Below are 24,429 nucleotides of genomic sequence, written 5' to 3'. Positions count from 1 at the left end.
TAACAGACATGTATAATAATACCACATTCTAAATTTCTATAATTAATGTCAATCGCCATTTAACAGAAAGGTAAATGATTTTGATCTGTACTAATCTGCCGAACATCGAGATTCTGTCGAAGTGCTCCCCTCGACTGCAATAGTCCCATTTTAGACAACATATCAGGATTGCGCTCAGTCAGACCAGGGGTACCTTCTTTGACCAGCATGTTTAAACGTGTAGAAATAGGGTTTAACGTTGGATTTACCAGGATCTGAAAAACGTCCAGGAAACCATACTATTATATAAATCATTTTCATTACTCATATATCACGATAAGAATTTATATCACAAACGAGAATATATTTCATTATTTATCAAAGCGATATTTTCCGCCTGAATGAGTTGTATCATAGAAAAACGATATCGTAGATTTTTTTTTCGAAGTAAGTACATCCAATCTATGTTTGTAATGCCATGTTGAATTTTAATTATATGTCAACAATCTCATATGATAATTTATCTGAACTTTTCATCATGCCTTCGTATTAATTTTATGAACAGCTAATCGAGGAAATGTCGAATGTGATCGGTATGCACTTCAATTTACGGAAACCGATACAAACAATGCATTGTCTTACACATAATGGTGTGATGTTTTGTTATTCAGTTCAAATACGAACTGGAGGACGCTGCTAAGAACGGCAATATAGTCAGAGTGAAAGAACTTTTGGATCGAGGTGCACACCCGAATACGGTAAGAGCTTACGGACAGTTGTAATGCCAAAGGTCAGAAGTAGGAAGGAAAAAGCTTCATTCGGAATCATTTTTTTATTTCCAAATTTGTAAATATTGATAAATCACATGCATGTCTATATATCAGTGAGTTAAATATTATAACGTCAGAGCAAAACTATACTTTTCCTTTACTTTGGGGTTCGCATCAAATATTCTCCATCTGCTGATGCTAAGACGTTGATATATCAATCCAAGGTATCCTCAGATCAAATTCCGTTGTAAGCAATATGATCATGGCGTTATAAAACAAAGTAGGACTATCTAAACCCGGATGGCTAACATAGTATTAAGATGTGTTTAAGTTCAGCGCCGGAATCGTAAATATATTGTGAATGTTTCGGGTATTTCAAATCTGATACGCATTTTTCACATATGAAACAAATTGATAGAAATGCAAAATAGGTAAAATGACCGAAGATCAAAGTCCTTTTATGCAATAAATGTATTGAAGTGTGTAACGATGTTGTCAACACTGACGTATAGAAACATATGCATGTGCTTAATATTGCACTTACGATCCGAAACATTAACTTCGATTAGTGTAATTTGTTGATTATAGTTTGGATATTAAAAACAACAGAAACATAAAATAATTAAAATAAAAAGATCTTCTCATTCACCAAAAGATTTGTCTATTAATGCGATTTTGTGAAAAGAACAGGTAAGTTCCAGTCAAAAGAAAAAGCAGATATTACATAACATCAAGAATAACTCTTTTGTGACAGTAATTGAACTATTGGAAACTTGTCTCCATTGGGAGTAGGTAGCCTTATAAGTAAGGTCTTAACGTTGAGGTCTCATACATTCTTTTTAACACACACCTTTGGTAAATTGATATATATATAACCCTTATGATGACCAGTTCTTGATACAAAACCTCAAATATGTAGGCAGTAATGGCTCATAAAACATTTGAGTTTGATATTCTATTTTAAACATAAAGACATAGATACGAAAATAAAGCACATTAAAAGATTAAATCGGTCCAAAGGAACCAAAAGAACTAATACACAATATGTGTATTGAGGACATTTGGCGTCTTGACAAATCAAACACATTAAGAAGCATGAACTGATTGTTTGTAACTAGTAAATGAATTGATTACATGGGAACGAGTATATAGTTATGTCCCTTGACAAAAAGTGATCAGTCTGGCTCAACACTGGAAATTCTCAAATGGGATGAAATATAAAAAATAAATGACTACTTCAGAAATAAAAAAAAAAAATCTTTTACATAAATGTTCAATACGTTTGTAATGTATAGCATGTAGTCAGGTATAAAAAAATGCAAAGGAAAATAGATAAAAGAAAATGAAAAATGGAAATCCAATCTCATTATAAATATCTTGTTGAGGCTGCAAGAGCAAGGCCGATGATACAAAGGCATGGGGAAGATGGAATGTTAACGTATTATTTTGTTTACTTAGAAGAATAAAAAATACAAACTAAACAATGGACAACAATTGAATGTGAAAATGAAAATGTAGTTGAGATAAAGATACAAGATTATTAGAACAGATACACACTGGTATGAGTAAAGCAAAGCTTTTATTGAACACAGGAAACAACTTAAAAGACACAGAGAAAATAAATGAAACAAAACTCCAACTGAGATAGATATTAAAATATATTCTCTGAATAACAATAGATCTCCAAAAAGTGATGTGATTTTTTACCACAATAACTTATTCCACTCTCAGGTCATTACATACATGAGCTAACTGTTGGATATATACATATGTTATTCCAATAGTGGAATATACGCGCCTTTTGATTGGTCAAGAATTCAAACTTTGACCTGATTTGTAATAGTTATCAACGTCATCAATAATCATATCACAGGGTCCAGGTCGCCTTTTACGCCTAAGTTGCATTCGAGAAATTATACTTGACCACGTTTCCTTTTGATTCAAGCCGATATCATTGTGGTAGAAACATGTCACAAAAAAAAAACAAAAAACAAAACACTTGGTTGAAATAAATTCCACATCCAACAATCACTAATCGTGTAAACTCTATATCTTACAATCAACTGTATAGGACTATCCTCAAAGATGAATAAACGCAGATAATACAGACAATTTAGCACCGAAAAAAAATATACTCATAGCGCAAGATTTTATACGACCTATAACTTAACAATGAGTTGTTACACGTGTAACGTAGGACGAGTGTTGGATAAATGCTATCACGAAAATGAGAACACAACTACGCAATTACAAAATACAGTGTACCCTTGACCTATCGCCACCCGAATCTACCGCCACCCTCGCATACCGCCACCTACACCCCTAGAACAGATTTCCCGTCTATATCATTCCCTCGTTAGGTTCGCCACCCTCGCATACCGCCATCCGCCACGTTCATAACAATATAAAAAACGTCCCGAATCCCTATATATGACCCTCGATGATATCGCCATCTTGGTCCGTTTTTTCTTCGATCGAGGAACTCTTTAATGTTCTATTTATAGAATTAGGGTATTTTTTACGGGTAACTTAGTTATACGCTTGAATGAGTTTCTATCGCTGAGGTAGATATATGTATCGATGTTTATATATGCGACATCTACACACAGGTATGGTTTGATATGTAATAAAGCATGATTGATTTCTGCTCAATAAGTGTTCTTATTCAGGTGACCATGACAATTATTCCGATCTCGCGAGACTACTGACGAGAATACAAGACGACCTTGATCTCGAGCCGGACCTCCGACTGACTGAGACAATTTGTTGACATTGACAGGCAGAAAGGCGTTTCGGAAACTTTGACGGAGGACAAAACTGTGGACACGGTGAAAATTTTAGGCGATGACAATCAAACTGACGAGGACGATGACGATGAACCACTTGTACCACCCAGTGCTACTGAAGCCAAGGCAGCTATGGAAATTGTTGTAAGATTTCTCAAAACATCGGATAAAGCCACCGAATCGGACTTGATCCAGTGCGGCGTAATTTCCAATAAAATCCGACAGATTGTAACAGATGGCATGAGACAAAAGCAAATTAATGACTTTTTTCCAGAAATTACATATGTAAATGTGTATTTGTATTTATAAGCTACGAAATGTACGGTCAATACCATGGTGTCTTATATGTTAACTCATTGTGTGTTTATTAAAACGTTGGTACATCATTATCTTTTACTGTTGTAATTTTCATGATTCGATACCAACGCCACTCTCGTTATACCGCCATAATTGACTCGGACAAAATGTGGCGATTTAATGAGGGTAGACTGTATAAATATAGTTATGAATGTTCCACATAAAATTAAAACAAATGATTGAATTGAAAAGGCCATCTTATACAAGATGACAATTTATTATAGAAACATGAAAATTATTATCATCAGAAATATTTGGAAAAGCTCATCATAAGAGGGCTAATTCCGCATCAGTATTAGAACAAAATACAAATTGTATGACAATTTACATCCTTAGGTTGAAATTCGACAGAATTACGCCAAAATATAAACCGTATGACAATAATCTGAGGTAGGTTTTCGACAGAACTACACTGAAATAGAACAAAATACAAATTTAATGACAATTAACATCATGAGTGGATATTTGGCAGAATTACCCAAAACTGTATTGCTTGTAAAAGGGTGGAATAAGGGTGGTCTTCGAAAAAGCTTAATTTGAGATTTAGTTCTATATGCGTAAAAACAAAATGGCGATGATGAACAAAAAAATTCCAAGTGAAGAAAAGTAAATAGCCAATCACCGACCAGCAAGTGCTGTGTGCTCTGGGGCCCCCAACGGGATAAAAAGTCCGCATAAAGGGACATAACCCGAACAGAATAAAATTGCAAAAAAAATAATGTGTTACTGCATAAAATCATCTATTTGCATAGCTTGCACACACACACACACACACACACACACACACACACACACACACACACACATAGTCACACCAACTATCACTCGAGCTATGTGCGACAGTGTCCATTGACTGAAGTGTATACGTCCTTCGTACAAGTGCAACAATTATGATTTAAAGAGCACAAGCTAAGTCTATGAATATAAAGGTATACCTCAACATCAACGATCACACATAGTAACATGTCAATGTTACCACACAAGCCATACGTATGGGAAAAGGCTAACTATCCTTTCACGGTGTCTCATGTCCCTGACCTCCTGATGAATGACTGGTAGTATTATGCAGCTGACCTTGATCCCGCTAGACCTAGGTCCTGATGCTGTGAATCCCAGCTGTCCTATCACCACTTTTGTAGGTCCCAATTGGTCCAGACTCCCCCCTATGAATCTTTAAACAACACAAACACTAATAATAGATATAATATACCACTTACCCACCACCCTATAAACTAACTGATTTATTTACTTATAAACTGAATAAACCATAAATGAAAACACTAACGGCAAATACATGCTTCCGTAGCCAAACACGATATAATAATATTGTATTGGTCAAACAATACATGAATACATGATGAATTTAACATATTCCAAACATTTCGAATTATGGCATTACAAGGCTTCCATACAATCAAACTCTGTCCCGACACCTACACAACTTATAGCTCAAGAGCACTTCCATACATTACAAATTATACGAGGAGAATGTACGTGTAATTATTATGAAAATTACATACAGTTTATATATATATATATATATGGGTCAAAGAAGTAATATGAACAGTATAATCCAGATAACACTGGATCCTCACATAAATGTATGGAGGATACGAATTACTTGTAATGGTTATATATAGATATATATATATATGCATTTCAACAACATTAATAGCAATATTTCATGACATTATTGTTCACAGTTAATACATATATAAAATACTATAACTTGATATCGGTAACATGTAATCAAGGTCGTTACAATAGAGTGACCACACTTAGTTTGTGTTGACAGATTTTACGTTTTTTTAGACTCAAAAACAGTCAACAATATATCTACAGAAGAAAGAGATAATACTCACCACAATATGTGTAATACTGTGCCTGGCCCGTGCATTTCATGTTTACCTGTAGTGTCCGTTTACAATACCTACCGTGACCTCAGACATCATAACAAAACCACCTGGAAAAGCATGTGTTTACTAAAAATAAACATACACAACACCTGTGTTCGTGATAACATGATACCGTGACGATGTTCAGCATAGCGTTAAAATGACGTCATATAACCCAATTGTTCTAAATCATTATCCTTATCCTTGTTGTAGTTGATTCATCCGTAGTACATAACACAACATTTTCACGATGTTGATCAAAATGACGTAACAATCACGCCATGTGGTCTTGACTGCATTTATACGCTCGTCGATGCAACCTGGATTAACATTGAGGCAGTGTGATACGTTGTTACTCTATGTAAATATTAATCAGTAAACTAATAAAAGTACTGAAAAACGTGCTCGCATCGGATGAAGTTGACTGACATTTCAGTTTACCTGATGATACACCCTTATCAGGCACAGCATACTATAACTCTGCACACACTCACTTTGGACCAACTGCTTATCAGATTCAAGTTGTTTGGTAATAGCTTTTACAATTTGAATTACGTTCACAAAATAGCTTGTTTAAAGAAAAAATCACTAATCTTTTTAACCGATTTAAAAATATTATATCATGCAATTAATGCCTATCATTATTTTCAAACCAACTCACGGATCTTTCTACTTGCAAAATTAAGGAAATGCAATTCCTCACGAGGTGTTTCCATTTTAACCGTGAGCAAATGCTCTCGCCCCAGCATCCGCATTGGCGTCCCTCCCCAAAATCGCACAGTTTTGGAAAAGTTTAAAGGTTCATAGGAATTTACCCCATCCCCTTTCAATTCGTTATGTTAATTCATTAGAGGTCTAGGCGTCATATTATGGCATTGCCTCTTAATAATACCGTTTTCAACATTAAGATTAGTTTTGATATTCAAATTATGTTTTTGTGGTAATTTGTGAAATACATTTTATTCCTTACATTGGGAAGTTAAAATTAAAGTTTAGTTTGCACATTACTAGATGTCTAGATGTCTAGACATGAAGATCTGTTTTTTTTTTCAAATTTAACAATGTTTTGAACTACACATTTTTCGCCATCAAACCTTATTTAAATGGATTTCAAAGAATGCCAAGTCGTTTAATATAAGGGATACATCTCATAACATGGTTATTTTATGAAAATATCAAATTTAGTTTTTGATGCTAAACTTGACAAATGTAGGCAGTAATGACTGGAATCATGTATAAGCTACTTTGTATCAATGGGTAGGGAAATACAACATATCACTTGATTAAATCGGGCGAGAGGAGCCAATCATTGTATAAGAAGAAGGTCTAGTGAGGACATTTGGCGTCGTGATGCCGATGTTTTACATCAAGCAATTTCAAAAAAGTACGAAAGCGAGAATTGGTTGTTTATTACGAGTAATACAATTAATTATGTGGTAACGAATTACAATAGAGAATTATGTCACCTGACAGAATGGTCACAGGCAGTCAGATAAACTTTTTGAAAATTTAAAAAACAACAACAAAAAATCAAGAGGTCCATGGGCCTTAACGGTCACCTGTGATTTGGAGTATTTCAGTAAATTTAATTGACACATTTTGGCCCCAACCATCAGTCCCTGGATGTCAGTCAGGGCAAGCATGTACATACCATTAACCTGTGATCACACTCTGATAATGTTAACAAAGTTAGAATGAATTTCATTACAAATCAAACAAATCATAGTCAAAATGTGATCTCCCTATATAAACTATAGTAAAGTTAACCTCCTTTGAGGCAAACGTGAGACCCAAGGGTCATGAAATTCACAAATTTGGTAAAACACCTTAAGACCAATCCATTTATGAATAGTGTTTGATTCGAACATATATGTGAGTAGAGAGAACGTTTAAATCATTTTGACCCATTTTATCCCCACCCCTCTAGCCCCTTGGGTGGATACCATAATATAATTCACAAATTTTGTTGTCTGTAGCCAAAGGTAATTTAGCAAAATCCTTAATTTCAAATTATTTTAAAAGAAATTGATATAAGTTGGTCAAAGATTGAAATTCAATCCTATTATTATGATCTCGTTGTGGCTAGGGTCAATAATACAATGGCATCATGAGGGTGAACTATTTACTTATTATTTTGTTAACTGAAAAGAATCAACAAAACAAACTAAACAATAGACAACAATTAAATGTGATAATTAATGTATAGTTAAGATATATATGCAATATTAATAGAATATATTTGGACTGGGATGAACAAGTGGTAGTAAAACTTTTATTGAAAATAGGAAAAAATTAAAAGCCACAGAGAAAACAATTGTGACAAAATTCCAACTGAAGTTGATATTTAAAAAAAAATCAATAATATTTTGTGAAGTTCTGACCAAATAACATGAAAGTATTTATATTTTTCAAAATTAAGCCATGATTTTTACTTCTGATTTGGTAGGTAAATATTAGAGGTCTGGAAATGAATTTCTAGCTAAATGATAGGGAAATATTGTTGTTTTTTTTTTAACAATTTTTGGACTTACTATTGTAACACAAAAACTAAGTTTAAAGCACATGAAATGCTTCTAAGTCCTTAAGTATACACCCAATACACTTTCTGATCTGGTTATATAATCAAGAAAAGAATATGTGTGATAAAATGTCAAAAGAGTGTCGGAAATATTTGATTTTTTCGGCGTTTTCACTTATTTTGGATTTGAAGTTCATACTGTTCAATTTTGGTGTGTTATTACATTTATAGTTTGAATCGAATTCACAAAAAAAGCTTGTGCTTGTTAAACAGGTACAGTGAAACTTCATACATGTATTCTAATTAGTTACTGAAATTAAAATATAAGTATTTTTTTCCTGAACTCGCTGCAGGTGTGTTTCGCAGTCATGACACTTGATCAAATATTAATATGACGGTTTTAATGCAACAGTCAACTGATGATGAAAAACCTATGCAATTACAGGTTAAAGGAATACGAAGTAACTAACTAATGTTTGAAATTACATTAAAAATAAAATCTTATCTGTCGGTTCTTACCATTTCCCAGGGGTATTCTTTGAGGCATGCATCGATGGAAGGTTACAAAGACATAGTAGCACTACTCCTAGACAAGGGAGCCGATATTGAAAAGGTAAGTGTTGCAATGTATTATCATATTAAAACGTGTGTAAGCTCGATAATGATTTAAAAAAAAATGACGGGGGATTTACGACTTACCCCAACGGGCTGATGGATGGGGCCAAAACAGGGTCAAAAAATATCTTAAACTCTTAAACTGTTAATCCCTATAGGGGCCTCTTGTTAAAAGTAGAAGCAGATCGATCAGTTTCCATATGAAAAATGAATGTTTTATTTTATCTTTGATGATTGTCTACACTCGATAATTATTTTAAAAAATGACGGGGATACAAAGATCAATCTATCTGAAAGCCAAATGATAGCAGTATTTTTTTTCTTTGTACATCTTTCGGAGTAGAAAAATCTGGCTTGATGGCTTATCCGATAGCTAGACTAGACAACATTAAAAGGCGTCAATCGGCGTTCCTTAATAAACAAGTCTGGTATCCCTTTGACATCGTTTGGCGAACAATGGAAGTTTTCTTTAAAAAAAACTGCTAGTGACCTTATTGAAAGTATTACTTGTAACTATTTGACGCGTTGATGTCACCGAACGTTGACACGATTGGCAATAGTTTTAACGTCATCAACAATCATATTACGTCACATCACAGGGTCCAGGTCGTCTCGTTTACACTTAAGTTGCGAAACTATACTTTATCACGTTCCTCTTTAATTCAACCCAATATCATTGTAGTAGAAACATGTCACAAAAAAAAAACCTTGGATGAAATAAATTCTATATGCAGCAACCACTCTCATTGTGTAACCTCTATATCTTCTCAGAATTCAGCTTTATTCGGATATCATCAAAGATGAATTAACCAAGGTAACACAGACAATTTAGCACCGACTAAATGCCATCGTCACAGCAATCATGTTATGCGATCACTTTAGAAACAAGAGGAGAGGAAGTGTATCAACAACTGAAGATCAATTAATCCTGAAATCAATTAATACCTGTTATGTAGCTAGTCCATACATCCATAACATGTTAGAAATCCCACATATGAAGTAACTATTTCATGTTAAAACACATATTAAAGATAAATATTTCTGTTCTGATCATTTTCCAGGGGGAAGCATTGAAATGGGCTGCACGGCACGGTCACAAAGAGGTGGTAAATCTACTCCTTGACAAGGGAGCAGATATTAATAAGGTAGGCTTTGTAATGTATTATCAAATTAACACATATCTGCGCACGATAATACTAATAATATATCATTACAGGCGATACAAAGACTAAGCTGCCTGAACGGTTTTTAATAGTAGTATTTAGTATAGTGTGTATTTCTTTACCTGTGTCAGTCTTCCGGAATAGACATATCAGGCTTGATGTCTTACCATTAGGTATACTAGAAAACGTTTGTGGCGTTATACGACGACGTCCCTTAATGAACAAGTTTGGACATCGTTAGACGGACAATAGAATAAGGATTTCTTTCAAGAAAGAGCTAATGTCTGTTTTTAAATTATTACCTGTAACTAATAACTACTTGATGGGCCTAATTTCACCATACAAGTACCTTCCGTTGAAGCTGCAGTATGGCAACTTATAAATGTGATCATAATCCCCATACAGCGATTTAATTTATATACTGTTCGATAATAGTAGAGTTATCGATTATTTTCAAGGTTTTGATTTTTTGATTTTATTTTTTTTAAATATTTCCTTATAATTATCTTTCTAATAGCAACACAATTATAACAAATCATCAAGCCAGGAAAAAAAGAAGAAAATGAATCATCGACCTATTCGAACAATCTCATTTCAATACTCTTTAGACAGATAATATGACTGTACAACGAGAAAGGAATTGTCAGATTGGAACATCTGTTGTGAAAAAAGAGAACACCCTAGACTATAATCTAAAGAAAAAAAAACTAATATTTTTAACCGCTTTAAAAAATATTCCATCATCTAAGTACTGTTTAAGATCATTATTTTCAAAGCAACTCATTGATTTTTTTTGCTTGAAAACACCGTATGGAAATGTAAATGCTTCCTTACTCGGAGTTTCCCTATTAACCTGTGAGCAAATGCTCTTGCCCCAGCATCCGCCTTGGCGTCCCTCCCAAAATCGCACAGCTTTTGTGGTAAGTTTTTCGAAAGCTTCTATATCCATAGGAATATACCCCATCTCCTTTCAATTTAGTATGTGAAGTTATATCATGGCAACATAACGTTGAAATATTTAGCATTGTCTCAAAATAATATCGTTTGTTTTATTTTACGATGAGTTTAGATACTCACATTATGTTTTGGTGGTAATATTTTGAACGAATTCTTAGACCATACATATACACCCCGTACCCATCCAATTATGTACGTAATTTTATGATAATTTTAGCAGTTATATTCTGGCAAAATGACATGGACATATTTTCTATGTTTTAATTGAGATACGTTTTGGACATATTCTGTTTTGAAAGCTAAATTGAAAAGAAATCCGAGGCTTTCATATGTATACACCTTTACTCTTCTAATTTGGTATGTACATAATTAGAGGTTAAGACATGAAGTTCTGGCAAAATAATATGGAATTTGTTTTTATTTTTTTCTCAAATTAGCAATGTTTTATACTTTACTTGTCTCGACATCAAAACTAAAATGACAAACATTTCAAAGAATGCCAAGTTAAGTATGTATCTCATACCCTTTTCATTTTGTTAATTAGAATGAAAGGAATAAACATGAAACATAAAATATCACATTTTTTTCTTTACCTTCAATTTTCACATATTTTGAATTGAATATCCATCAGATTGATTTGCTTTGTGATTGCATGAGTAATAACAATCAAGCTTAACAAAAAAAGCTGTGTTGTTAATCAGATGAACTATGAAGCATTTGTATGCTTTTCTATACTTTTAAGTCTGAAGGATTAGAAGAATCGGGCTCTATGTCGTACCCATAGCTAGACTAGAAAACGTTTAATTGTGTCTAATGACATCACTCAATATAAGAAACGACTATTTTCAGTTTTGATATTATTACTTGAAACTAATTGTTTCGGCTAATTTTACCATATATTCATTGCCCTAACGGTTTGTGATACTGAATTCCTGTAGAAGCCTTAGTTTGGCTTGGTTTGGTTTATTTTCTTTAACTTCCTATTGACAGCTGAGGTCATTAAGGGACGGCCTCCCGTTTGTGGGACATGTATGCATGCGTTCTTAATAAGAAAGGAGTTGAAAGTCTGGAATATATTTTGGGAAAAGTCTATACTCTCTTTAACAACTTTGAACTATATCCTATCATCGGATTAACACTTTAAATCAGCATCTCAATAACCCACGAGACTTTCTACTTGGATACATACTGAATTGAAAATGATTCCACGCCGGAAGTTTCCTTTCTAACCAGAGTTAACGGTGCCATACCGGCACCCGCGTTGCTTTCCCATCCAAGAACAGTATATGTTAAAACATTAATATGATTTTTAGTGCAGCAATATATAATTTCAACCATTCAAATTAAATAAATAAGAATACAATCGTGTTCTCCTGTTTAGGAGAGGGCCGCTGCATGGTGCGTTAGTATCGTTGACCACTCGGCCACCGCGGCCCCGTCATCTTCAGTATAACAAACGAGTTTACTAGTCCAGTGATAACGGTTTTGTATAGCATTAAATGGGCTCATAATATTGTGAGGATACAAAGCCCCACGGAGTCATATTTGGTGTAAAATGCATTAGAATGAGCTTAGAGACGTTTTATCGGTACACAAGGCGAAGAGGGATCCAATTATTCCGGCTTTCTCTGATCCTAGACATCAACTTATACAACCAGCGTACTGTATGTGCATGCGCACTAGGGTAAGCAGGTTTCTTCCGAGGTTAAGAGCTTTTGCCATATGCAAATTTTTTTTAGACATGTATGTCCACCGAAATTCATCAGAGTAAGACGAAGCCCAGTTGGACATTGCACTCGGATGTGCCAAGTGATGAATATCGAGGATTGCGTTATATTTAATTTGAGTAATTTGAATTTAGACGATTTTATTATTTTTCAATCAACATCGAAGACTTTCAGTGGATGTATATTTCAGCATGAAAAGAAACCTTTCTCTTACACTAGATTGAGAGAGTTATTCATCGAGGCTTTTAGTCCGTTTGTTTCATATATAAAGGGATGTGGGCTGCATAACTTAAGATCGGCAAGGTCATGATCACGGAATGAATGTTCAAACAGCACGGCAACAGCAACAGTTTTCCAAAACAGTCTTCCAAAAACACAACAGACGAATATGTTAAAGATTCGATCGAACAAATATTATTGGTATCTAAGAATTTAGTTATATGATATATTATAATCCGGGCATTCATTCCCACTTTCTTCGATACGTCCTCGGTGTGGTCGACACATTGCATTTTATTTGAGATGATGTGAACCAGTATGTTGATAGTGAGGGCCGCCGTATGACGCATGAGTATCGGGTGGCGGAGAGATCTGAGCACTTCTTCGTTATGCTACATCCTACATAATGAGACTGTAATGTATAGTCATTAAGATGAAAAACAAACGATTTTAATTGTCACGATTGACTTGATCTTGTACACACACAAAAAAACACTACTTTTCATTACGCATACGTAATTATTCTGCCGCGTTGTGTCAAGATATTACGATCATGTGACGTTCACATGTCGAGGTGGTGTGTGCTGAAGTGGTCAACTCAGAAACGTAGAAAGCTTTATGAATCTCTGATCAACTTAATAAACAAAAATATTTAATTTAAACAATAATCAAACAATTTTGCATCGCAAGCGGTATACATCGTGAATAAAGCAGTCGTCTTCAGTTGTTAATGACAATAAAGTGAACTCGGAATCGGATTGCGGCATCATGCTGTCCGGACTTATTTGTGCCGATTTCGATTATTTTTTAACGGAATTTGAATCAGAGTATATCGTAGCAAGTTTTCATAAAGGAATGTCGACAGACCTATTACTTCCATTTAATAATTCATTGATTGAATACCAATTGTCTTACAGTGTATTTAAGACAACTCTTTATTATCGTGGATGTTTTGTTTAAGATTATTGTTATGAACTACCTGGGGGAAGCGAGGTGCAAAAATACCCTGAGTAGACAGGTATTCATCTCAGGTGATGTACTAAGCCAGACATATTGTCCAGGTGTCTCACACTGACATCTTGCCTGAAGTATTACCTAATAAAACCCAGTCACGATAGAAAAATATTAAATGAACAGGGTCTTGTACATATATACATAGGAACCGATTCATGAGTGGATATTTGGCAGAATTACCCAAAACTGTATTGCTTGTAAAAGGGTGGAATAAGGGTGGTCTTCGAAATAGCTTAATTTGAGATTTACTTCTATATGCGTAAAAACAAAATGGCGATGATGAACAAAAAAAATTCCAAGTGAAGAAAAGTAAATAGCCAATCACCGACCAGCAAGTGCTGTGTGCTCTGGGGCCCCCAACGGGATAAAAAGTCCGCATAAAGGGACATAAACCAAACAGAATAAAATTACAAAAGAAAAAAAATAATGTGTTACTGCATAAAATCATCTATTTGCATAGCTTGCATATACAAACACACACACACACACACACACACACACACATAGTCACACCAACTATCACTCGAGCTATGTGCGACAGTGTCCATTGACTGAAGTGTATACGTCCTTCGTACAAGTGCAACAATATGATTATGATTTAAAGAGCACAAGCTAAGTCTATGAATATAAAGGTATACCTCAACATCAACGATCACACATAGTAACATGTCAATGTTACCACACAAGCCATACGTATGGGAAAAGGCTAACTATCCTTTCACGGTGTCTCATGTCCCTGACCTCCTGATGAATGACTGGTAGTATTATGCAGCTGACCTTGATCCCGCTAGACCTAGGTCCTGATGCTGTGAATCCCAGCTGTCCTATCACCACTTTTGTAGGTCCCGATTGGTCCAGACTTCCCCCTATGAAGCTTTAAACAACACAAACACTAATAATAGATATCATATACCACTTACCCACCACCCTATAAACTAACTGATTTATTTACTTATAAACTGAATAAACCATAAATGAAAACACTAACGGCAAATACATGCTTCCGTAGCCAAACACGATATAATAATATTGTATTGGTCCAACAATACATCAATACATGATGAATTTAACATATTCCAAACATTTCGAATTATGGCATTACAACCAGCGTACTGTATGTGCATGCGCACTAGGGTAAGCAGGTTTCTTCCGAGGTTAAGAGCTTTTGCCATATGCAAATTTTTTAGACATGTATGTCGACCGAAATTCATCAGAGTAAGACGAAGCCCAGTTGGACATTGCACTCGGATGTGCAAATACATGCTTCCGTAGCCAAACACGATATAATAATATTGTATTGGTCCAACAATACATCAATACATGATGAATTTAACATATTCCAAACATTTCGAATTATGGCATTACAAGGCTTCCATACAATCAAACTCTGTCCCGACACCTACACAACTTATAGCTCAAGAGGACTTCCATACATTACAAAATTATACGAGGAGAATGTACGTGTAATCATTATGAAAATTACATACAGTTTATATATATATATATATATAATATTACTACATTATCATATCAATAATAGTAGTAATATTATAAATAGTATGGGGGATCCAAAGATTTAGCTATCTGTAAGCATTGTGGTATACTAGGTAGAGTAAAAAAATTATATGATTTTAAGTCTGACGGATTAGAAGAATCAGGTTCTACGTCATACCCATAGGTAGACTAGATAACGTTGAATTGCGACCAATCACGTGCCTCATTATTAGCAAGTGTTGTGTCTCTTGGACATCTTCAGACATAAAATAGGCGAAAGAAATGTTCATAGAAATGGTTAATGTCTGTTTTGACACTATTACTTTAAGCTAATTGTTGGGGCTAATTTTACCATATTTTCATTACCCTAACGGTTGGTGATACTGAATTCCTGTAGAAGCCTAAGTATTTCAACGTATAAGGGTGATATCAATTTCATAGATACAAGTCAATAAGAATAGTGTTACCAATCATTTTTCATCATCTGTTAGATTTATTCAACTAGTTAGACAATAATTATGGCTGCTAAATGAGATATAGGAGTTGAAAGTCTGGAGTATATGTTGTCAAAAAAAGATAACACTCTATAGCTTTAATTTAAAGAAAGTCTATATTCTTTCTAACCACGTTGGACTATATCCCATCATCGGATTAACACTTGAAATCAGCATTTCAATAAACCAATTAAACTTTCTACGTGCATACAAATTGAAATGATACGGATTCCAAATAGGGAGTTTCATTTTTAACCAGTGTTAATCGTGTTACACCGGCATCAACGTTGCAATTCCATCCAAGATCAGTATATGATAAAACATTAATATAATTTTAGTGTAAAAATATATGATTTCAATCGTTTAAATGGAAAATATAAGAATAAAATAGTTTTCTCATGTTTGAAAGGGCACGGGAAGGCCGCTGTATGGTCCGTTAGTATCAGATTGCGGGAAGTGTCCAGCGTTTTCGAGTGGGAAAGCGGATACGAAGCTTTGCAAGTTCGGCTGAAATTGTCTGTAAACTTAATATTGTAATTCACAATTGCCACACGGAGGACAACTCCAATTCGTCAAGTACTGCCGAAATAGTCTCGCGATCTTAGGGCGCACTGCAAGTCCAGGGGGAAAACATTCATGCAATATAGTATAATTGCCACGGAATTTTGACAAATTTCGCGAGAAAATAAATGCGCATGCGACTTAATGTTGCATTTATAATATATTAATGTTGGATGTCCAACGTCCTTATCGGGATGTTTTCATCTGTCATCGTGTTCTCTCGTGGTCACATGACCGGCGCGAAGGCCTACATTAACACTAGGTCGATACATTAGGTCAGAGCACCCGACTAACGTATTTTGCCGAATAACCAAACGTGATACACTTGTTCATCGTACTTAGAAACCAAGGAAAAGTTCAGTACATTCTTATATTTATTCACGAACAGTAACATAGCAGCGCTATAAACTGGTGATAATTGACGAAGTGCCGATTAATTGAATAATGTTTTAATAATTTTGACGATGTTTGTCATTTGCTTAAGAATGTAACCACTGTTCGTTGTTCTGGTACAAATACCTTCACACTCTTATCTGTTTCATGAGTATTGATTTTGGGTAGTATGGTGCTCTAGGACGATCTATAGAGCAAGTGTTAATGTTCATGCTTCAATATTGGTGTTTTAGTGTTTTAAGTACCGAAATCGGCATAAAGAAACGAACAACGTTGATAGACTATGCAATGGATCGTTATTGATTCAATTGATTATTAACATATGATTTCTGAAGACATAAGGTATAGTTAGAAGTTCTCTGTTGTAAGTGCAAGTTTGCTAGATTCAACACTGTGGTAAAACCACGGTCCTCGTCGTTGCCCTGACAGCCGATCCAAGCTACGATCACGAATGCATCGACAAAATGAAAGTTGAAGTCGCATGCGCAACGTGCCGTTTTTTGTTAAAACCTCATCCACACCCCATATTAATTAAGGTTATTTTACCATACCTGATCAATTGAAATATAGGAAAAAATACTAGTAGTCGTGCTGCCGTGTCAGTATCGTCGCAAGTTTATCGTATAAAAAATAAACATACTTACAAGTGGAAATACGAAGGAAACGAAATGAAGAAACCAGATGAATTAGCTGGTAGTGTAGTGTTACTGCAGGACTTGGTGGGAGAATATTAAATCAGAGACGTATCGCCACGGGTTTCTATGTTGGACATGGTGGACCAAAAGCAACGATTTGACATTCAGGGACTGCTTTTCTGCCAATTCTATCCATTGCATTTTATTTGAGATTTTGTGTTATATCTTGTCAGCGGTATGTTGCTGGTGAAGGCACGAAACAGTGTTATATGAGATATATAATTTCAATAATTTGAACTGGAACAAATCAGAACGAAATTATTTTATCACTATTTATGAGAGGGCCGTGTTATGGCGCTTAAGTATCCGGTAACGAAAGTGCCAATCGTTTCCTAGTGAAAAAGCGGGTACGACGCATGCGTGTATCCTATTCAGCGAGAACAGGTTGACCGGTGAACACCTGTTTGGCTGTAATTTTATTTATCTATATATTCGGGGACATATATCTTTGTCAAATTTGCGATGAACTATTATATAAAGAATGTAAGGGGAATAGCGAAGGCATGCGTATTCTGTCGAGGGGTGATTTCAAGAATTATAAATCTTGTTAAATGTTGTACGGTAATAAAAATATCACTCGGCGTGGTCAAACCATGACATTTTATTTGAGATTTTGTGCTATATCTTGTCATCAGTATGTTGATGGCAAATGTACGATACACTGTTATCGGGGAATAACTTATGACAAATCTTTTTTTTTTCGTTGACAATTGTTATGGATCTAGTCCGTGGATTTATAACGTGCAAAGAATTCCATTTATGAGACAACTGATCAACAATTGAAATTATATTTAATTGAATATTTTCTGCTGGTTATTACCACCTTTTTGGGGAATGCTTTTTTTTGTGTATGCAGTAAGGAAAGGTCACAATGACACCGTAGCATTACCTCTTTACAAATGAGCAGATATTAAAAGCTGTAGTAATGCATTATTATGTTTACATATGTTTGCGCTGGATAATAATGTTATAATTACTACGAGGGATACAAAGTAAAATAAGATTCGCTTCGCTGTTAAACCTACAATGTTCTTTTTGGTTGATTAAGATATATATATACAACTAACGATGACAATTTTAAAATAAAGTATGCTATTTGTTTAGTTATTGATGCGAAACTTTAAAGATGTAGGCGGTAATGAAGCAAATCATATATTATTTGGCTACTTTGTGTTAAGCAAATGTCATTGGATATGAAGATGAATCAAATCGCATAATTAAATCAGGCAAAAAGAAACAACATAACTCATTAGAAAAAAATTATATTGAGGGACATTTGGCGTCGGGACGGAAGCAGGAATTAATTGTTGATAACGAGTAAACTGCTTGATTGTATGGTAACAAATCTCAATAAATGGTGATGATCCTTGACAGAAAATGATCTCTTTGGCTCAATATTGGAAATGATCATGTCGGATGAAATTGAAAAAGGACATACTTCAGAAATTATAAAAGCGAACTGTTTTGAAAAAAGTTCAATACTTTTAACATATTGCATGTAGTCCGATAAATACTAAACAAAAAATCATATTTAAAAAGAACACACAAAGTAATGTGATTTTCTATCACAATACGCTGTGTTGTTCCTCTCTCAGATAAATTCTATATCCAGGAACCACTCATCGTGTAGCCTCTATATCTCCAAATTAAACTTTATTGGGATATCATCAAAGATGAATTAACCCAGGTGATATAGAAAATTTAGCACCGACGAAATGTCATCTTCAGAGTATAGATATTTTACGAGACCCCTTTAGAAACAAAAGGAGAGGAAAGATATCAACAACTTAAGAACAAACACATTATCAAATACAATAAATTCATAGCTGAGGTAATTGTAGACACAATTAAACGTATTTTACAACACATGCACCAAATGACTAAATACTATGCCTCATTATATTTCATAATGTAAGATTTTATAACGCTTATTAATTAACAATAACTTGATACATGATGCAGTGACGATGATTTACATAGCGCAAAAATGATGTCATGTACCCAATTTTCCAAATCATTATTCTTGTTGCGTTTGATTCATCCGGAGAACATAGCATAGCATCTCCACGACGTTGATCAAAATGACGTAACAATCACGCCATGCCATCTTTACTGCATTTATACGCTCATCGATGTAGACTAGATTAACATTCAGGCAATGGGATACGTGTTGCCAAATGTAAAAATCAGATGCATTGAGAGCTCATAATCTTAATGATATACTGATATTGCAATATAAGCATTTTCCCAAGGTCGCTGCAGGTATGCTTCACAGTCATTGCACTAGTTCAAACATTTGTAGGATTTTAAATGTAACAGTCAACTAATGATCAATTACTCCTGGAATTATTGATTGAAGAAATATGATATTTCGTTGACAAATCTATGTATCTAGTCGGTGGATTCATAACCTATTCGAAAATCAACATATGAAGTTGATGTACGGTCGCAAAGATATAGTAAATCCACTCCATGACAAGGGAGCAGACATTAATATGGTAGGTGTTGTTATGTATTATCATATTAACACATACCTGTTCAGGATATCGTTTTACCTGTGTAGTCTTCCGGAATAGACATACCAGGCTTGATGTCTTACAATTAGGTAGACTAGAAAACGTTTATGGCGTTATACGACGACGTCCCTTAACGAACAAGTTTGGACATCGTTAGACGGAATATTGAATAAAGAGTTCTTTCAGGAAATAGCTAATGTCTGTATTATACATTTATACCTTGATGAGTCTAATCTCACCATACAATTACATCCCGTTGAAGCTGCAGTATGGCAACTTATAAAAGTGATCATAATTTCCCCCACAGAGATTTTATTTAGATACTGTTCGCTAATAATAGTATTAGCAATCATTTTCAAGCTTTTGATATATATATATATTAATATTTCCCTATAATACTTCTTCGTAATAGCAACACAATTATAACAAATAATCAAGCCAGAAAAAAAAAGACGAAATTTATTCATCGACCTTTTTGGACAATCTCATTTCAAGACTCGTAAGACAGATAATATGACTGTGAAACGAGAAAGGAATTGGCAGATAGGAACATCTGATGTCAAAAAGAGAACAATCTAGATAATAATTTAAAGAGAAATATTTCATCGTCTAAGTATTGATTAAGCTCATTACTTTCAAAGGATCTTTCTACTTGAAAACTGTAAAGAAATGTAAATGCTCCCTTACTCGAAGTTTCCCTTTTAACCGTGAGCAAATACTGACGCCCCAGCATCCGCGTTGCCGTCCCTCCCCAAAATAACACAGCTTTTGGGGTTTTGTATTTTTTGGAAAGCTTCTATATCCATAGGAATCTACCCGTCCTCTTTCAATTTGGTATGCACATTTATCAGAGTTCTAGGTAGAATATCATGGCAAAATAACGTTGAAATAGTTAGCATTGTCCCTGAATAATACCGTTTTTTTTTTTACTTTCGGATGAGTTTTGATACTTGCATTATGTTTTGATGGTAATTTTTTGGACAACTTCTTACACCATACATATACACCCCGCACCTCTCCAATTTTTCACGTACATTTATTATAATTTAACATGTTTAATTCTGACAAAATAACACGGAAAAAAATAACACGGAAATGTTTTGTAGGTGTGAATTGAAAGACGTTTAGGACTTAATCTTTTTTATCAAAGCTCCAAAAGAAATCAATTTTCATATGTATACAACCCTTACTCTTCTGATTTGGTATGTACATTACTAGAGATCTAGACGTGAAGTTTTGGCAAAATAATAGGGATTCTATTTTCTTTTTTCTTCATTTTTGGGGTTTTTTTTATTATTATTTTCTAGCAATGTTAATGAACTATACTTGTTTCGGCAGCAAACCTTGAATAAAAGAATTTGAAAGAATACCAAGACGTTGAGTACACTTCCCATACCCTACTGATTTGTTTATTTATCATTAAAGGGATGAATATGATAACACGGTTAATACGCTAAAAATATCACTTGTTTGTTCTATCTTTTCCTTTGGAAAGGTATATATCAAGTTTGTGTTACTAAACTTCACAAATGTTGGTGGTTATGACTCGAACAATGAATTAGCTACTTCGATGAATACTGTGTATACAACTTAGATGTCATTCCATGCTGATAATGTTAACAAAGTTAAAATCAATTTTGTAAAGCACCTTAATACTCTTCTATCTACGAAGAGTATATGATTCAGCCTTATTTGGGTCATGGAAAGAAGATCTTTGAAATTTCAGTTAATTTGACGCTTTAAGCCCCGCCAATCAGCCCTAGGGGGTCAGGGCCAAAATGTGCATACAATCAAACTGGCATCCACTGCTGATAATGCTAACAAAGTTAGAATAGATTCCAATAGAAATAAAAAAAAAATCAGTCAAAAATGTGATTTTCTTATATAAACTTTAGCAAAGTCTACCCACTCCTCAGGGGCAAAGATGAGACCAAGGCAATGCAATTCACAATTTTGATAAAGCACCTCAACCCTTACATTAACGAAGAGTGGGGTGCTTTATTCCACTATATATGTGAGTAGAGAGGAAGAGTTTTTAATCTATTTGACCCTTTTTAGCCCCGCCCCTCAGGCCCAAAAGGGGTGGGAACCATATAATTCAAAAAATTTGTTTATCTTTAGCCATATAAGCTTCCTGCAAATTTCACTAAGTTTAGTTCAGATGTATTGGAGAAGAAGTCGAAAATGTAAGTAGTTGACGGACACACGACGCACGATAGACGACGCACGACGACGGACAAAAAACGATTGGAATAGGTCACTGGAGACTTTGTCTCAGGTGACCTAAAAATCGTAAAATAAAAAGTCTTAGTTTAAAATCATTGCAAAGGGAAATTGATATAAGTTGATCAGAGATGGAAATTCAATCTTATTATCATTATCTTGTTGTGGCTACAAGAGTAAGGTCAATGGTGAAATGGCATGAGGAGAGTGAATGTTTAAATTATTATTTTATTAACTTAGTAGAATCAAGAACACAAACTAAACAATAGACAACAATTACATATGACAATTAATGCATAGTTAAGATATAGATACAAGCTTAATAGAACAGATACACACTGGGATGAACAAGTTGTAGTAAAAGTGTAATTGAACATAGGAAAAATTAAAAGTGACAGAGACATTAATTGTGACAAAATTCCAACTGAAGTAGACATTTAAAAAAAGTATACACATAATATTCTGTGAGGTTCTGACCAAATTTCATGAAAATATTTCGATTACTTTTTAATCAAGCCATGGTTTGGACTTCCGATTCGGTAGGTAAATATTAGAGGTCTGGAAATGGATTTCTAGCTAAGCAATTTGGAATTTTTCTTTACTATTTTGGGACGTACTTTTACCTTCTAAAAACTAAATTTAAAGCACATTAAAGGCTTCTATGTCCTAATGTATAAACCCGATACACCTCTGATCTGGTGTATATAATCATGCAAGGAATATGTAAGATAAAATGAAAATTAAGCGTCGGAAAATTTGGATTTATCACTTTTCTGGATTTCATGTTCATAAAATCGAAGTTTTTTGTGTGTGATTACTTTTAGAGTTTGAATAAAATCCACAAAACAGCTTGTGCTTGTTTAACAGATGCAGTGAAACTACATATACGTATTCTAATTATTTACTGAAATCAAAATATAAGCATTTTCCCCGAGGACGCAGCAGGTGTGTTTTGCAGTCATAGCACTTGATCAACTATTAATATGACGTTTTTAATGCAACAGTCACCTGATGATGAAAAACCTATGCAAATACAGGTTAAAGGAATACGAAGTAACTAATTCATGTTTGAACATTACATAAAAAATAAAATCTTATGTGTCGGTTTTTACCATTTTCCAGGGGTATTATTTAAAGTATGCAGCAATGGAAGTTTACAAAGACATAGTAACACTACTCCTAGACAAAGGAGCAAATATCAATATGTTAGGGGTTGCAATGTATTATCTATTAACACATATCTACACTCGATAGTGATTTCAAAAAATGACGGGGATACAAAGAGCAATCTGTCTGGTATACGACTAACCCCCACGGGCTGATGGGTTGGGCCAAAAAGGTTCAAAGAAATATCTTAAACTCAGCTGACTGTTAAGGCCTATATAGGCATCTTGTTAAAGTATAAGCAGATCTATCAGTTTCCATATGAAAAATGAATGTTTTATATTATCTTCGATCATTGTCTACGCTCGATGATGATATTGAAACAATGAAGAGGATACAAAGATCAATCTGTCTGAAAGCCAAATGATAGCAGTATTTATTTTTTTTCTTTGTACATCTTTCGGAGTAGAAAAATATGGCTTGATGGCTTATCGGATAGCTAGACTAGACAACGTTAAAAGGCGTCAAGCTACGTTCCTTAATAAACAAGTCTGGTATCCCTTTGACATCGTGTGGCGAACAATGGAAGGAGTTCTTTAAAAAAAATGCTAATGACCTTATCGAAAGTATTACTTGTAACTATTTGACGGGTTGATGTCACCGAACCTTGATACGATTGGAAATAGTTTTAACGTCATCAACAATCATATGACGTCACATCACAGGGTCCAGATGTTCTCTTTTACACCTTAGTTGCATTCGCAAAATTATACTTGACCACGTCCCTCTTTAATTCAACCCAATACCATTGCAGTAGAAACATGTCACAAAAAAAAAAAAAAAACTTGGATGAAATAGATTCTATATGCAGCAACAACTCACTGTGTAACCTCTATAATCGAAAATTTTAAGTAATCAAAAATTCCGGAAAAAAATTCACCAAAATGAA

The 24,429-nt window shown here is 34.4% G+C and overlaps 2 protein-coding genes across 5 annotated transcripts in view; one reads left to right on the top strand and one right to left on the bottom strand.

Moving 5' to 3' along the window:
- The window catches only part of LOC117314991 (ankyrin repeat, SAM and basic leucine zipper domain-containing protein 1-like), a 43,571-nt gene extending 32,813 nt beyond the window's left edge, over positions 1 to 10,758 (top strand). For 3 of the 4 annotated variants that reach the window (XM_033869114.1, XM_033869115.1, XM_033869113.1), the window contains 4 exons: positions 651 to 737; positions 8,835 to 8,918; positions 9,982 to 10,065; positions 10,601 to 10,758. In XM_033869114.1, the coding sequence (XP_033725005.1) occupies positions 651 to 737; positions 8,835 to 8,918; positions 9,982 to 10,065; positions 10,601 to 10,699 (354 nt within the window). In that variant the 3' untranslated portion in view covers positions 10,700 to 10,758. The remainder of the gene's footprint in view (positions 1 to 650; positions 738 to 8,834; positions 8,919 to 9,981; positions 10,066 to 10,600) is intronic. The other variant, XR_004529656.1, reaches the window with a different exon arrangement.
- The window catches only part of LOC117315868, a 548,716-nt gene that overhangs the window by 152,265 nt on the left and 372,022 nt on the right, over positions 1 to 24,429 (bottom strand). The gene's annotated exons all lie outside the window — the stretch shown is intronic.

Source organism: Pecten maximus, chromosome 17 (assembly GCF_902652985.1).
Source record: "Pecten maximus chromosome 17, xPecMax1.1, whole genome shotgun sequence".
NCBI lineage: Eukaryota > Metazoa > Mollusca > Bivalvia > Pectinida > Pectinidae > Pecten > Pecten maximus.
Note: the sequence above shows the minus strand (reverse complement) of the source record. Positions and strands in the feature narration are given on the sequence as shown.